The 16,149-nt window shown below is 44.1% G+C and overlaps 2 protein-coding genes and 1 long non-coding RNA gene across 7 annotated transcripts in view; 2 read left to right on the forward strand and 1 right to left on the reverse strand.

The window, feature by feature from the left end:
* Positions 1-9,515, forward strand: part of LOC106570300 (septin-7) — a 45,975-nt gene extending 36,460 nt beyond the window's left edge. For 2 of the 5 annotated variants that reach the window (XR_006758923.1, XR_006758925.1), the window contains 8 exons: positions 226-322; positions 2,681-2,732; positions 3,036-3,161; positions 3,533-3,553; positions 4,434-4,569; positions 5,168-5,376; positions 5,574-5,719; positions 8,336-9,515. Coding sequence is in view for 2 of the 5 variants with exons in the window: in XM_014142467.2 (XP_013997942.1) it covers positions 226-322; positions 2,681-2,732; positions 3,036-3,161; positions 3,533-3,553; positions 4,434-4,569; positions 5,574-5,719; positions 8,336-8,372 (615 nt within the window). In the remaining 3 variants the exon portion in view is untranslated. The remainder of the gene's footprint in view (positions 1-225; positions 323-2,680; positions 2,733-3,035; positions 3,162-3,532; positions 3,554-4,433; positions 4,570-5,167; positions 5,377-5,573; positions 5,720-8,335) is intronic. The other 3 variants (XR_006758924.1, XM_014142467.2, XM_014142468.2) reach the window with 3 other exon arrangements.
* Positions 9,516-11,883: 2,368 nt separating this feature from the next.
* Positions 11,884-14,750, forward strand: LOC106570301 (septin-7-like). Its single transcript, XM_014142472.2, has 3 exons — positions 11,884-12,049; positions 13,877-14,022; positions 14,410-14,750. Exons 1-3 carry the CDS (start codon positions 11,921-11,923, stop codon positions 14,444-14,446), a joined length of 312 nt encoding a protein of 103 aa, XP_013997947.2. The 5' UTR covers positions 11,884-11,920; the 3' UTR covers positions 14,447-14,750.
* On the reverse strand, positions 12,092-12,972 carry LOC123726781 (uncharacterized). The gene is made up of 2 exons (XR_006758926.1): positions 12,809-12,972; positions 12,092-12,434 (listed from the first exon to the last, which is right to left on the reverse strand). It is a non-coding gene; the product is annotated as an uncharacterized lncRNA (long non-coding RNA).
* Positions 14,751-16,149: the final 1,399 nt, after the last annotated feature.

Genomic DNA, 16,149 nt, shown 5'->3' on the forward strand with positions numbered 1-16,149 from the left:
CAACTGTCACTGAGCTGGTGTGATCTCAATACACTACTTTATCTCCAGTCAGTTTTCCATCTAATTTAAAAAAGGGAAACCTGGTGAATATACTTCACTGCAGCGAAGGTCACACTAAAGTTCTTCTGCAGACTGTGTGTGTGCAGATAGCCTTGTCTAACAGGTTTTCATTTATTTTTGTTTGTTGTGTGTCAGCTGTGTAACACTTCTCCCTCCCTCCTGCAGGATCGCTTACCCCTGGCTGTTGTTGGTAGCAACACCATCATCGTGGTCAACGAGAAGCGGGTGCGAGGGAGGCAGTACCCCTGGGGTGTGGCGGAAGGTGAGGAGTCATGGGTCAGAGGTCACAGTCAGGTACTGGCCTGGACACAGACACGCACACACCAGTCTTTGGGTGTTATTCAATATTAGCACCAAGGTTGTCCTACACATACTGTGTCTATGGGTTTAATTTGAAAGGTTTATGTCTGGAAGAAGTACAAGCTATCTCACCCTACTATGGGGTCAATACATTATCTGGGAAACTGCACTCTGTCTATAGTTTGTGCATCTGTGTGTGTGTGTTGGGGGAAGTGCATCTGCAGGTGATGTTGATTTAGAGTGACTGTTCTGCTTTGCCCCTTAGGCCTGCTCTGTGTCTCAATGCAAATGCTCACATTTCTATCAATCAAATGTATTTATAAAGCCCTTCTTACATCAGTTGATGTCACAGAGTGCTGTACAGAAACCCAACCTAAAACCCCAAACGGCAAGCAATGCAGATGTAGAAGCACGGTGGCAAGGAAAAACTCCCTAGAAAGGCAGGAACCTAGGAAGAAACCTAGAGAGGAACCAGGCTATGAGGGGTGGCCAGTCCTCTTCTGGCTGTGCCGGGTGGAGATTATAACAGAACATGACCAAGATGTTCAAATGTTCATAGATGACCAGCAGGGTCAGATAATAATAGTGCAACAGGTCAGCACCTCAGGAGTAAATGTCAGTTGGCTTTTCATAACCGATCATTCAGAGTATCTCTACCTTACCTGCCGTCTCTAGAGAGTTGAAAACAGCAGGTCTGGGACAGGTAGCACGTCCGGTGAACAGGTCAGGGTTCCATAGCCGCAGGCAGAACAGTTGAAACTGGAGCAGCAGCACGACCAGGTGGACTGGGGACAGCAAGGAGTCATCAGGCCAGGTAGTCCTGAGGCATGGTCCTGTGAGTGAGAGATATTTAAATTCACACAGGACACCGGGTAAGACAGGAGCAATTCCCAGTGACTCAGCCGCTGTAATAGTGTTAGAGACAGAGAATCCCAGTGGAGAGAGAGGAACCGGCCAGGCAGAGACCGCAAGGGCGGTTCGTTGCTCCAGGGCCTTTCCGTTCACCTTCACACTCCTGGGCCAGACTACACTCAGTCATAGGAGCTACTGAAGAGATGAGTCTTCAATAAAGATTCTCACATGGATAGGCATACAATTCCATAAAAATGTAGCTCCATAGGAGAAAGCCCTTCCTCCAGCTGTTTGCTTAGAAATTCTAGGGACAGTTAGGAGGCCTGCGTCTTGTGACCGTAGCGTACGTGTTGGTATGTACGGCAGGACCAAATCGGAAAGATGGGTAGGAGCAAGCCAATGTAATGCTTTGTAGGTTAGCAGTAAAACCTTGAAATCAGACTGAGCCGAAGCCAGCGTAGAGTCCCATCTACGTTTCTAGTTTCAGCTCACATAGTTGAAGTGACACAAGTATTTACATGGCTGCAAAAATAGTATTAAAATGTCACACTATTCCAATACTAAACATTAGATTACTAGAACCAGGTTAAGTTCAGTAGCCTCCTGCCCAACAGTTGACATTTAGAGGTATGTTGTGTTAGCAACATATTCTTATGTTTTCTCTGGCCCTGTGTGTGTGTCTTGAGTGATAAAACTCTGTCTGCTAAAACTCAGCATTATCTACTGGTGACATAATGACCATGGAATGTTCTAAACAAATAGAGTAGCACTTATGTCATATTGCATACAGCGAACATGACATTTGTTAATGTCTAAAAAATGACAGGCATTGAGATCGTATGACTGTTGCTATGTATCAAATTGTAACTATTTAGTTCTACTTCCATTCAATAGAACAGGCCCTTTAGATGGAGAGGTGTGTTTTGAGCAGGCAGTCCTGTATGTAGATGAGACCTTTGTGGTGGTTGCATGTTACCCGCCCATGGGGAGTGAGTTTTGGAATGATTTTTTTTTCGGACACCATGTAAGTGTGTAAATATAGAGAGGGCGGGAGAGGGCAAGGCCACTCTTCAGCTTTGTGATCCACTCCCTACAGCAGTCAAACAGAAACCTCAGAGGAACTAGTGTATGTGGAAGAGTATGGGGTGTCTGGCACCACCCTGTGGCTGCTGACAGTATTACACCCATACGCTCCCTGTCTACTCCCCACAGCTCTCTAGGAACAGATCTGTTGCATACTCCTTGCGTCCTCTCTCCTCATCACCTTCTCAGAACCCATTGGATGAGTAAGCCAGAGGTCCCTCCCCTCTGACCTTTTCTAATGGGTTTTGCAAGGAGAATGCAATTAAGATCTTCCCTGCAGCTGAGCCTAGCTCTCGAGCGTGCTCTCTCTCTCTCTCTCCTGTGACTGCCACACCCCCTGGTGGCTACTGACTGTACTCTAACTCTTTCTCCGTTCTCTCTCTAGTGGAGAATGGAGAGCACTGTGACTTCACCATCCTGAGGAACATGCTCATCAGGTACCGTTACAGCACACACACTCTCCTCTGCATTATGGTCATGCTCCACTGAGTGTCCTGGTTTAAACGCTGCATGAGCAGCAGCAGATGGTAGGGAGATTATGGTGCCAGTTTTCAGTGCCATGTCATTCCTCACTGCTCTCTGACTATTTAAATGGATTTTAGTGTCACTATCGTTTTTTACTGTAAAGTGTATTGCTGTGATTAATTTTAGTTTAAATAAAGTTGTATTTGATTTCAGTGGTTCTGTCTTCTTGTTCCAGAACTTACATGTCGTCTAAATAAAGTTTTATGTTGATCCAGAACCCACATGCAGGACCTGAAGGACGTGACCAACAATGTCCACTATGAGAACTACCGCAGCAGGAAGCTGGCAGCTGTCACATACAACGGAGTGGACAACAACAAGAACAAGGGACCAATGACCAAGTGAGTACTAACCAAAAGTTGACCAATGGTGTTTGTATGTGGTTCTGTTTTCCATTTCTCTCCATTCCAGGTCTTCTGTAACAGCGTGGATGAAGGGAAGGAGACGAGCCCTGCACTAACGCAATCCACTCCTCTGATCACAGGGACTAACACAGTCATCCACACACAGCCCAGCATCTGGGCTGGATCTAACACAGTCTCATAACCCTGAGTCACTGCTAATTCACAGTCAAGTACAGAGAACCTCACTAAAATGATGCACCGTAATATCACAGTAACCACCAGCATCCATTAGCTAGCTAATAGCTCTCTAACGCATGGTCATCATAATATCAGCATGCTAAGTGTGTGTATGTTTCTGTTTTTTTTAGATTTGACACAAATGAAGGCATGTAAGTGTCATTTCAGTTCTTAAAGAACCCCTTGTTAGCTATGTTTCTACACTCTCCTCTGTTTTTCCCTCGTACAGATATATGGGTTGTATAGAGATGCTGCTCTTTATTTGACGCTAGAGGCCCCTACCAGGTCATGAAATGGATAATATCATTCTACAGCACTCTAGCAAACTTCCCAGTCTAAACTGAATACCTGTTGGCAGAATAGTCTCCAATAGTCTTCCTGGAAAATCGTATTTGTTGTCCTGTGAAGGGGCTCTTGCTTTCTTTGTGAGCTTCACTCAGCGTCCGTACCAGTAGAGCTTCACTCGGCGTCCGTACCAGTAGAGCTTCACTCGGCGTCCGTACCAGTAGAGCTTCACTCGGCGTCCGTACCAGTAGAGCTTCACTCGGCGTCCGTACCAGTAGAGCTTCACTCGGCGTCCGTACCAGTAGAGCTTCACTCGGCGTCCGTACCAGTAGAGCTTCACTCGGCGTCCGTACCAGTAGAGCTTCACTCGGCGTCCGTACCAGTAGAGCTTCACTCGGCGTCCGTACCAGTAGAGCTTCACTCGGCGTCCGTACCAGTAGAGCTTCACTCGGCGTCCGTACCAGTAGAGCTTCACTCGGCGTCCGTACCAGTAGAGCTTGTTGGTGACTTGGTGTTCACTAACTCAACGACGCAATTGCTTGGCTTTACTAACACAGACAGAAATGGCTATTGAATCGCTGGGTCTTCCTCTCCCATGTTCCTCCTCCAGGCATAAGTGTATGCAAGAGATGGTGACAGGAATTTCCACCCTGGCCCAAAGTCTGAGTTTGACTGCTTTGGGCTGGGGCTTGGGGGCAAGGCTTTAGACTGATGGATGTTGTGTGTGCACATGCCTCAACCCTGCAGGAGTCCATTGGCCCAGATGGAGGAGGAGAGGAGGGAGCACGTGGCCAAGATGATGAAGATGGAGATGGAAATGGAACAGGTGTTTGAGATGAAGGTCAAGGAGAAGATCCAGAAGCTCAAAGACTCTGAGCAAGAGGTACAGGAACCTAACAGAACACATTCACACCACTCAATCAAATCACTGAAATACTCTGTTTGTTCCCATGTTAATTCGTGTATTTTCCATAGAGCGATCTCACTAAAAAGACGCACCACTGTTTTGAATGGTAAAATTGATTTAATTAACAGAATAATAGATAAGGCCTATTATCTTACCTGAAGTTACCACTACAAAATGCATCATTAGTAATTCAACATGGGTACAGTCCATAGAGGGCTTGAGCTGTCAATTAGAGGATGATTTAGAGGCAGACAGGAAGCCCATCACTGCAGCTCCAACACCCTCAGAATGGCTTCCAGTTTCTCATCAGAAAAGAGCCACTGCTGATCACTCCTCCCACTCCAAAGCAGCAGGCAGCCTAGTGGTTAGAGTGTTGGGCCAGTAACCGAAAGATTGCTGGATCGAATCCCCGAGCTGACAAGGTAAAAATCTGTCGTTCTACCCTGAACAAGGCAGTTAACCCACTGTTCCTAGGCCGTCGGTGTAAGTAGGAATTTGTTCTTAACTCACTTGCCTAGTTTAATAAAGGTTAAATTTAAAAGCCTTTCTCCTCATGCTGCATGAATCTGTCCAGGGTCTATCTCACTGTCGCTCTGTAAAAGAGAAACATACTCCTCACCTCCGTGTACCAGTCAACCAGAAGGTTCTGCTCCTAATCAGACGGGTGCTGGCTGTGTTCAAGAAGAATGGTCACATGTCTGAGCTGGGATGTCCAGTACTGCTCACACTGCCAGAGACCCGGGCTGTCTCCCTCAACCTCTGCTACCCATGATGCCATCCATGGTACAGCCTGGACAAAATGCTGGATGAAGTCACTCAAGCTTAGAAGAAACAAGTCACATATATATATATATATACATACATACATACATACATACACACATACATACACACACACACACACACACACACACACACACACACACACACACGACTCCAGCCATGCAAATGGTGCAAACTGTCCTGTATCCTGTCTGCAGCTCCTGCGGCGCCACGAGCAGATGAAGAAGAACCTGGAGGCCCAGCACAAGGAGCTGGAGGAGAAGAGACGCCAGCTGGAGGATGAGAAGAACAACTGGGAGGCACAGCAGAGGGTGCTGGAGCAACAGAAACTAGACTCCTCCAGGTACAACACACTACTACAACACATTTCTATACAACAGCATTACATGGAGTCAACCATGAACAATTATTCAACCTATTTTTGTGGTGTTGTATAATACAGTATTTATTTTTCTACTCCTCACCTCATCCAGTACCTTCATAGAATATGATGGAATATTACTTAGTGTCCATTTGTTGAGTAACAGACTTGTCTCAAAGGTTGGAGGAAAGGGCAGAGATCAAAACACACACCCTTTGAGACAATACACACCTGTTGAAAGTAGAGGTCGACCAATTATGATTTTTCAATACCGATTATTGGAGGACCAAAAACGTCGCTGCCGATTAATCGGTCAATTTTTTATTTTATTTTTTTACTTTTTAATTTTATTTAGTTGGAATAATGGCAATTACAACAATACTGAATGAACACTTATTTTAACTTAATATAATACATCAATAAAATCAATTTAGCCTCATAAATAATGAAACGTGTTCAATTTGGTTTAAATAATGCAAAAACAAAGTGTTGGAGAAGAAAGTAAAAGTGCAATATAAGAAAGCTAACGTTTAAGTTCCTTGCTCAGAACATGAGAACATATGAAAGCTGGTGGTTCCTTTTAACATGAGTCTTCAATATTCCCAGGTAAGAAGTTTTAGGTTGTAATTATCATAGGACTATTTCTCTCTATACCATTTGTATTTCATATACCTTTGACTATTGGATGTTCTTATCGGCACTTTAGTATTGCCAGTGTAACAGTATAGCTTCCGTCCCTCTCCTCGCTCCTACCTGGGCTCGAACCAGGAACACATCGACAACAGCCACCCTCGAAGCAGCGTTACCCATGCAGAGCAAGGGGAACAACTACTCCAAGTCTCAGAGCGAGTGACGTTTGAAACGCTATGTAACGGCTGTCGTAGAGAGGGGACCAAAGCGCAGCATGTTGAGTGCTCATGATTAAATTTATTTTAACTCAAAACACTAAAGACAAAATAACAAACAGAAAACGAAAGCGCACAGTTCTGTCAGGTACAGAAGACTAAACAGAAGACAACTACCCACAAACACAGGTGGAAAAACCCCTACTTAAGTATGATCTCCAATTAGAGACAACGAGGACCAGCTGCCTCTAATTGGAGATCATCCCAAAAAACAACATAGATAGGGGGGGTTTTTCTATATCACGCCCTGACCTACTCTACCATAGAGAAGAACGTCTTACTATGGTCAGGACGTGACACGCTATTAGCGTGCACCATCTAACTAGCTAGCCATTTCACATCGGTTACACCGGCCTAATCTTGGGAGTTGATAGGCTTGAAGTCATTAACAGCGCAATGCTTGAAGCACAGCGAAGAGCTGCTGGCAAAACGCACGAAAGTGCTGTTTGAATGAATGCTTACGACCCTGCTGGTGCCTACCACCGCTCAGACTGCTCTATCAAATCATAGACTTAATTATAATATAATAACACACAGAAATACGAGCCTTAGGTCATTAATATGGTTGAATCCGGAAACTATCATCTCGAAAACAAAACGTTTTTCCTTTCAGTGAAATATGGAACCGTTCTGTATTTTATCTAACGGGTGGCATCCCTAAGTCTAAATATTCCTGTTATATTGCACAACCTTCAATGTTATGTCATAATTACGTAAAATTCGGGCAAATTAGTTCGCAACGAGCCAGGCGGCCCAAACTGTTGCATATTCCCTGACTCTGCGTGCAATGAAGTGACACAATTTCCCTAGTTTAATATTGCCTGCTAACCTGGATTTCTTTTAGCTAAATATGCAGGTTTAAAAAATATATACTTCTGTGTATTGATTTTAAGAAAGGCATTGATGTTTATGGTTAGGTACATTCGTGCAACGATTGTGCTTTTTTCGCAAATGCGCTTTTGTTAAATCATCCCCCGTTTGGCGAAGTCGGCTGTCTTTGTTAGGAAGAAATAGTCTTCACAGTTCGCAACGAGCCAGGCGGCCCAAACTGCTGCATATACCCTGACTCTGTTGCAGAGGTGACACATTTTCCCTAGTTAAAAGAAATTCATGTTAACAGGCAATATTAACTAAATATGCAGGTTTAAAAATATATACTTGTATATTGATTTTAAGAAAGGCATTGATGTTTATGGTTGGAGCAACGTGTACCTAAGCGATTATATGCAAAGCAGGACAGGCTAGATAAACTAGTAATATCATCAACCATGTGTAGTTAACTAGTGATTATGATTGATTGATTGTTTTTTATAAGATAAGTTTAATGCTAGCTAGCAACTTACCTCAGCTTCTTACTGCATTCGCGTAACAGGCAGGCTCCTCGTGGAGTGCAATGTAAAGCAGGTGGTTAGAGCGTTGGACTAGTGAACCGTAAGGTTGCAAGATTGAATCCCCGAGCTGACAAGGTAAAAATCTGTCGTTCTGCCCCTGAACGTTCTGCCCCTGTCGTTCTGCCGTTCTGCCCCTGAACGGCCCTAATTAATCGGTCGACCTCTAGTTGAAAGTCTGAAAACGGCACAGGGCTCAGCCAAAGTGCTCCTTGATCTCACACACACCGCAGCCAATACTGTATACACAGCTCCTTATGAAGAGCTCTGCCTCTTAATCAACATTGCTCTCTCTCGCCCTACAGGACCTTGGAAAAGAACAAAAAAAAGAAGATATTTTAAAAGTATTGCAGGAGGACCACCATGTAACAATGTACTAGTTGCCAATTTCCCAACCTGGACTGTCAGTTTGCCTGTCGACCAACAACCTGTTACTGTGTGTATGTGTGACGGAGCAGCGTGGTCTGTCTGGGGGAAGTTGGTTGTAACTGGGGGATCGAGGGAGAGAGGGTCCTCCATTAAACTCAAACTCATTTTCAGACAGACTCAGTCCTGGAACATGCTATATCACTATACTATTTCTCCTTTTATCTCTGTCTCTTTTTTTATTTATATAAATATATTTTTGTTCCTGAAGTGGGCACATTAAATGGTTGTACAATCATGTTTTGTGGTTCAGTGTGACACACAGAAAAACAAAACACACCGGTATCAGCTCTTTCATGATTTCATGATCTGTTTTTCATTTTAAACTCCAGAATGCCACAACTGTTTTTCTTTCACCTCCTTTTTCTCTTTCTAGTTACTGACCTTGGAGACAGACTGCACTGCTATGTTGTAGTGTTCTATTTAACGCCAAATGACCAAACGGCAGAGTAGGAAGCTACTCACCTCAAGCTACACACCTCAGGCGTTTTGTTTTATAACGTTTTTGTTATTTAGTTGTCGCTTTTATTTTTGTAATCCTGATCCCAAAATGATATGCTCTTCCATCTCTTGTAATTTAAATGATCTAGCCATGGACGGCATGTTGGAACATTTGATTTATTATTATTTTTTCTGTTTAAAATTTTTGGTTCTCTTATATTGGCCCTGCTACAGTAATCATTTGTTCATTATTCGTTTCATGTTTGTTTGCAGGCGTTTCCCATTCTGGTCTTGGAGGTCTACTGTGCACACTGGATTTCACTCCAGCTGACACATAGTAGGCCCCCTTGACCACGGCTAGGAAACCCTGTTTTAGAAGACGGTGGGGAGGAATGCTTGGTTGTTGACTCAACCCGTTAACACAACCCTATTGTTGTTATTGTTGTTTACTTACAATTTCCAATGTCTGTAAATAAACAAGTCTATATTGACTGTAATAAACAACTGTGGGGTTCCCTTCCCAAACATGACATTTAACACTGTTCACGTACTGCATCTATTTTTTATTTGTCTTTTGTTTTGTTTTTATAGTATCGTAATAAACTTGTGATGATACAACCCAGCGTGGTTTTATTGAAGGTTTTTGTTAAAATGGAAGGGAATTACTGTGGTAAGATGTGGCTTAGCTCACTTTTGAGTCAAATTACAAGCCATAAACTGTCTTCTGAAATGAATTGTCCTTCTCACCAAGATGCACGCTATATTTCACCAGCAGGGGGCAGTGAATAACTACTGACTCCGTCATATCCCAAACAGCAGGGATCAACTAACCTCATCAAAAAAAGAAAAGTCCCTTTTTCAGGACCCTGACTTCCAAAGATAATTTGCAACAATCCAAATAACTTCACAGATCTTCATTATAAAGGGTTTAAACACCGTTTCCCATGCTTGTTAAACGAACCATAAACAATTAATGAACATGCACCTGTGGAACGGTCGTTAAGACACTAACAGCTTACAGATGTTAGGCAATTAAGGTCACAGTTATGAAAACTTAAGACACTAAAGAGGCCTTTCTACTGACTCTGAAAAACACCAAAAGAAAGATGCCCAAGGTCCCTGCTCATCTGCGTGAACGTGCCTTAGGCATGCTGCAAGGAGGCATGACTGCAGATGTGGCCAGGGCAATAAATTGCAATGTCCGTACTGTGAGACGCCTAAGACGGTACTACAGGACGGACAGTTGATCGTCCTCGCAGTGGCAGACCATGTGTAACAACACCTGAACATCACACCTGCAGGACAGGTACAGGATGGGAACAACAACTGTCCAAGTTACACCATGAAAGCACAATCCCTCCATCAGTGCTCAGACTGTCTGCAATAGGCTGAGAGGCTGGACTGAGGGCTTGTAGGCCTGTTGTAAGGCAGGTCCTCATCAGACATCACCGGCAATACCGTCATCTATGGGCACAAACCCACCGTCACTGGACCAGACAGGACTGGCAAAAAGTGCTCTTCACTGACGAGTCGCGGTTTTGTCTTACCAGGGGTGATGGTCGGATTCGCGTTTATCGTCGAAGGAATGAGCGTTAAACCGAGGCCTGTACTCTGGAGCGGGATCGATTTGGAAGTGGAGGGTCCATCATGGTCTGGGGCGGTGTGTCACAGCATCATCGGACTGAGCTTGTTGTCATTGCAGGAAATCTCAACGCTGTGTGTTGCAGGGAAGACATCCTCCTCCCTCATGTGGTACCCTTCCTGCAGGCTCATCCTGACATGACCCTCCAGCATGACAATGCCACCAGCCATACTGCTCGTTCTGTGCGTGATTTCCTGCAGGACAGGAATGTCAGTGTTCTGCCATGGCCAGTAAAGAGCCCGGATCTCAATCCCATTGAACACGTCTGGGACCTGTTGGATCGGAGGGTGAGGGCTAGGACCTTTCCCTCCAGAAATGTTCGTGAACTTGCAGGTGCCTTGGTGGAAGAGTGGGGTAACATCTCACAGCAAGAACTGGCAAATCTGGTGCAGTCCATGAGGAGGAGATGCACTGCAGTACTTAGTATCTGGTGTGGCCACCAGCTGCATTGACTGTTACTTCTAATTTTCACCCCCCCTTTGTTCAGGGACACATTATTCCATTTCTGTTAGTCACATGTCTGTGGAACTTGTTCAGTTTATGTCTCAGTTGTTGAATCTTATGTTCATAGAAATATTTACACGTTAAGTTTGCTGAAAATAAACGCAGTTGACAATGAGAGGACGTTTCTTTTTTTGCTGAGTTTAGATTCAGTCAAGTACAGATAACCTCACTAAAGTGATGCACCGTAATATCACAGTAACCACCAGCATCCATTAGCTAGCTAATAGCTCTCTAACGCATGGTCATCATAATATCAGCATGCTAAGTGTGTGTATGTTTCTGTTTTTTTTAGATTTGACACAAATGAAGGCATGTAAGTGTCATTTCAGTTCTTCAAGAACCCCTTGTTAGCTATGTTTCTACACTCTCCTCTGTTTTTCCCTCGTACAGATATATGGGTTGTATAAAGATGCTGCTCTTTATTTGACGCTAGAGGCCCCTACCAGGTCATGAAATGGATAATATCATTCTACGGCACTCTAGCAAACTGCCCAGAAGTCTTCATTGAATACTTGATGGTAGAATAGTCTCTAATAATTGTCCTGTGTTTAGGCTGTTGCTTGCTTCGTGAGCTTCACTCAGCATCCGTACCAGTAGAGCTTGTTGGTGGCTTTGCTAAGACAGGCAGAAATGGCTATTGAATCGCTGGGTCTTCCACATCCAGGGCCTTCCCCTGCCTGTCCTCATCCTCCTCCAGGCATAAGTGTATGCAAGAGATCGTGACAGGAATTTCCACCCTGGCCCAAAGTCTGAGTTTGACTACTCTGGGCTGGGGCGCTCTTAAATCTTTTTAATGAATTTTAATCTTATTAACACTTTGTTCTAGCTAGCTATTTGTGTAGGTAGCTATCAAGTAAACACTGATGGATGTGTGTGCATGTGCCTGAACCCTGCAGGAGTCCCCTGGCCCAGATGGAGGGAGCACGTGGCCAAGATGGAAATGGAACAGGTGTTTGAAAAGAAGCTCAAGGAGAAGATCCAGAAGCTCAAAGACTCTGAGCAAGAGGTACAGGAACCTAACAGAACACATTCACACCACTCACACAAATCACTGAAATACTCTTTATTTTCCATAGAGCGATCTCACTAAAAAGACGCACCACCATTTTGAATGGTTAAATTGATTTAATTTATTAACAGAAAAATAGATAATAGGCCTTATCTTACCTGAAGTTACCACTACAAAATGCATCATTAGTAATTCAACATGGGTACAGTCCATAGAGGGCTTGAGCTGTCAATCAGAGGATGATTTAGAGGCAGACAGGAAGCCCATCACTGCAGCTCCAACACCCTCAGAATGGCTTCCAGTTTCTCATCAGAAAAGAGCTACGGCTGTCACGGGCGTCGTAACGATTGGACCAAGGCGCAGTGGGTAAAGTGCTCATCTTCTTAATTTATTTAAAGAAAACACAAACAAAATAAACAAAAACGACGAAACACCCACAAAACACAAGTGAAACAAACCCCAACTAAATATGGCCTCCAATTAGAGGCAACGACAACCAGCTGTCTCCAATTCGGAGGTCCTACCAAAACCCCAACATAGAAATAGAAAACATAGAACCTAAACGAAAAACACCGAAACACACACCCCCTGCCACGCCCTGACCAAACTACAATGACAAATAACCCCTTTTACTGGTCAGGACGTGACAACTGTTGGTCACTCCTCCCACTTCAAAGCCTTTCTCCTCTCATGCTGCATGAATCTGTCCAGGGTCTATCTCACTGTCGCTCTGTAAAAGAGAAACATACTCCTCACCTCCGTGTACCAGTCAACCAGAAGGTTCTGCTCCTAATCAGACGGGTGCTGGCTGTGTTCAAGGAGAATGGTCACATGTCTGAGCTGGGATGTCCAGTACTGCTCACACTGCCAGAGACCCGGGCTGTCTCCCTCAACCTCTGCTACCCATGATGCCATCCATGGTACAGCCTGGACAAAATGCTGGATGAAGTCACTCAAGCTTAGAAGAAACAAGTCTCGTCCAGTCTTGTGGTGTTGCCACCAATCTGAGTTCCAAATCCACATTGGCGCCTTACAACCAAACATTCTAAATTCAAATAATTCTACTGAAGTTGCTCTATTTAATTGTGATATCATCATATTCAAATGTAGATGTATTCTTAGGATTTAGAATCACCAAGGGAACGGCAGAATGCTTTCAAATCATAACCAGCTCTGACTCTTCACAGCAGACATGATGAAATGTTTTAATATGGTCATAGCTGTGATTACATCATAGGGTGCGTTCATAAATTCACTCTGGCTATCTACTCTGATTTCAGAGCACTTTTGTCTGAGTGTGCCAGAGCGCAGAATAACTGATGAATTTACGAAAGCTCAGCACCCGTTGAATATGACCGGTGTTAGTTAAGGTAATTCAATTGTTGCCAGCAGCACAGTTAGTCACCAATGCGCTGGATAACATGAAAACAACCTAACCCAGCTCTGCTAGGGCGAGTAAAACGGTCAGATTGAGCTGTTCTCTCATTTGTGTCTGGAAGTAGCTAGCCAACGTTGGCCAGTTAGCTTGGGTGCTGGACTGCAGTTGTTAGGTCAGAACGCTCGGATCAACCCTACTCCTTGGCCAGAGCGTCCGCTCTGAACGCTCCGAGAGGGAAACGCTCTGAATTTAGAAACGGACAATCTGACAAGGCTCTGAATTACGAATGTCCAAAGCGCACTCTGGCACTTCAGATTGAATTACAAACACACCCTCAGACAAACACACATACTGTATGTGCACATGCGCACGCACTCATACGAATATAACACACACACGACTCCAGCCATGCAAATAAGGCAAACTGTCCTGTATCCTGTCTGCAGCTCCTGCGGCGCCACGAGCAGATGAAGAAGAACCTGGAGGCCCAGCACAAGGAGCTGGAGGAGAAGAGACGCCAGCTGGAGGATGAGAAGAACAACTGGGAGGCACAGCAGAGGGTGCTGGAGCAACAGAAACTAGACTCCTCCAGGTACAACACACTACTACAACACATTTCTATACAACAGCATTACATGGAGTCAACCATGAACAATTATTCAATCTATTTTTGTGGTGTTGTATAATAGAGTATTTATTTTTCTACTCCTCACCTCATCCTGTACCTTCATAGAATATGATGGAATATTACTTAGTGTCCATTTGTTGAGTAACAGACTTGTCTCAAAGGTTGGAGGAAAGGGCAGAGATCAAAACACACACCCTTTAAGACAATACACACCTGTTGAAAGTCTGAAAACGGCACAGGGCTCAGCCAAAGTGCTCCTTGATCTCACACACACCGCAGCCAATACTGTATACACAGCTCCTTATGAAGAGCTCTGCCTCTTAATCAACATTGCTCTCTCTCGCCCTACAGGACCTTGGAAAAGAACAAAAAAAAGAAGATATTTTAAAAGTATTGCAGGAGGACCACCATGTAACAATGTACTAGTTGCCAATTTCCCAACCTGGACTGTCAGTTTGCCTGTCGACCAACAACCTGTTACTGTGTGTATGTGTGACGGAGCAGCGTGGTCTGTCTGGGGGAAGTTGGTTGTAACTGGGGGATCGAGGGAGAGATGGTCCTCCATTAAACTAAAACTCATTTTCAGACAGACTCAGTCCTGGAACATGCTATATCACTATACTATTTCTCCTTTCTTTTCTCTCTCTTTCCCCTTCTCTCACTCTCCTCCCCAAATACCTTTCTTCTTCCTTCCTGAAGTGGGCACATTAGATGGTTGTACAATCATGTTTTGTTGTTCACAGTCTCACACACAAGTCGGAAGTTTACATACACCTTAGCCAAATACATTTAAACTCAGTTTCACAATTCCACAATTTATTTCAGCTTTTATTTCTTTCATCACATTCCCAGTGGGTCAGAAGTTTACATACACTCAATTAGTATTTGGTAGCATTGCCTTTAAATTGTTTAACTTGGGTCAAACGTTTCGGGTAGCCTTCCACAAGCTTCCCACAACAAGTTGGGTGAATTTTGTCCCATTCCTCCTGACAGAGCTGGTGTAACGGAGTCAGGTTTGTAGGCTTCCTTGCTCGCACACGCTTCTTCAGTTCTGCCCACACATTTTCTATAGGTTTGAGGTCAGGGCTTTGTGATGGCCACTCCAATACCTTGACTTTGTTGTCCTTAATCCATTTCACAACTTTGGAAGTATGCTTGGGGTCATTGTCCATTTGGAAGACCCATTTGCAACCAAGCTTTAACTTCCTGACTGATGTCTTGAGATGTTGCTTCAATATATCCACATAATTTTCCTGCCTCATGATGCCATCTATTTTGTGAAGCGCACCAGTCCCTCCTGCAGCAAGCACCCCCAGAACATGATGCTGCCACCCCCGTGCTTCACGGTTGGGATGGTGTTCTTCGGCTTGCAAGCCTCCCCCTTTTTCCCCAAACATAATGATGGTCATTATGGCCAAACAGTTCTATTTTTGTTTCATCAGATCAGAGGACTTTACTCCAAAAAGTACGATCTTTGTCCCCATGTGCAGTTGCAAACCGTAGTCTGGCTTTTTTATGGCGGTTTTGGAGCAGTGGCTTCTTCCTTGCTGAACGGCCTTTCAGGTTATGTCGATATAGGACTTGTTTTACTGTGGATATAGATACTTTTGTACCTGTTTCCTCCAGCATCTTCAAAATGTCCTTTGCTGTAGTTCTGGGATTGTTTTGCACTTTTCGCACCAAAGTATGTTCATCTCTAGGAGACAGTCTCCTTCCTGAACGGTATGACGGCTGCGTGGTCCCATGGTGTTTATACTTGCGTACTGTCGTTTGTACAGATGAACGTGGTACCTTCAGGCGTTTGGAAATTGCTCCCAAGGATGAACCAGACTTGTGGAGGTCTACAATTTGTTTTTCTGAGGTCTTGGCTGATTTCTTTTGATTTTCCCATGATGTCAAGCAATGAGTTTTAAGGTAGGCCTTGAAATACATCCACAGGTACACCTCCAATTGACTCAAATGATGTCAATTAGCCTATCTGGAATTTTCCAAGCTGTTTAAAGGAACAGTCAATTTAGTGTATGTAAACTTCTGACCAACTGGAATTGTGATACAGTGAATTATAAGTGAAATAATCTGTCTGTAAACAAT

Source organism: Salmo salar, chromosome ssa14 (genome assembly GCF_905237065.1).
Source record: "Salmo salar chromosome ssa14, Ssal_v3.1, whole genome shotgun sequence".
Classification (NCBI taxonomy): domain Eukaryota; kingdom Metazoa; phylum Chordata; class Actinopteri; order Salmoniformes; family Salmonidae; genus Salmo; species Salmo salar.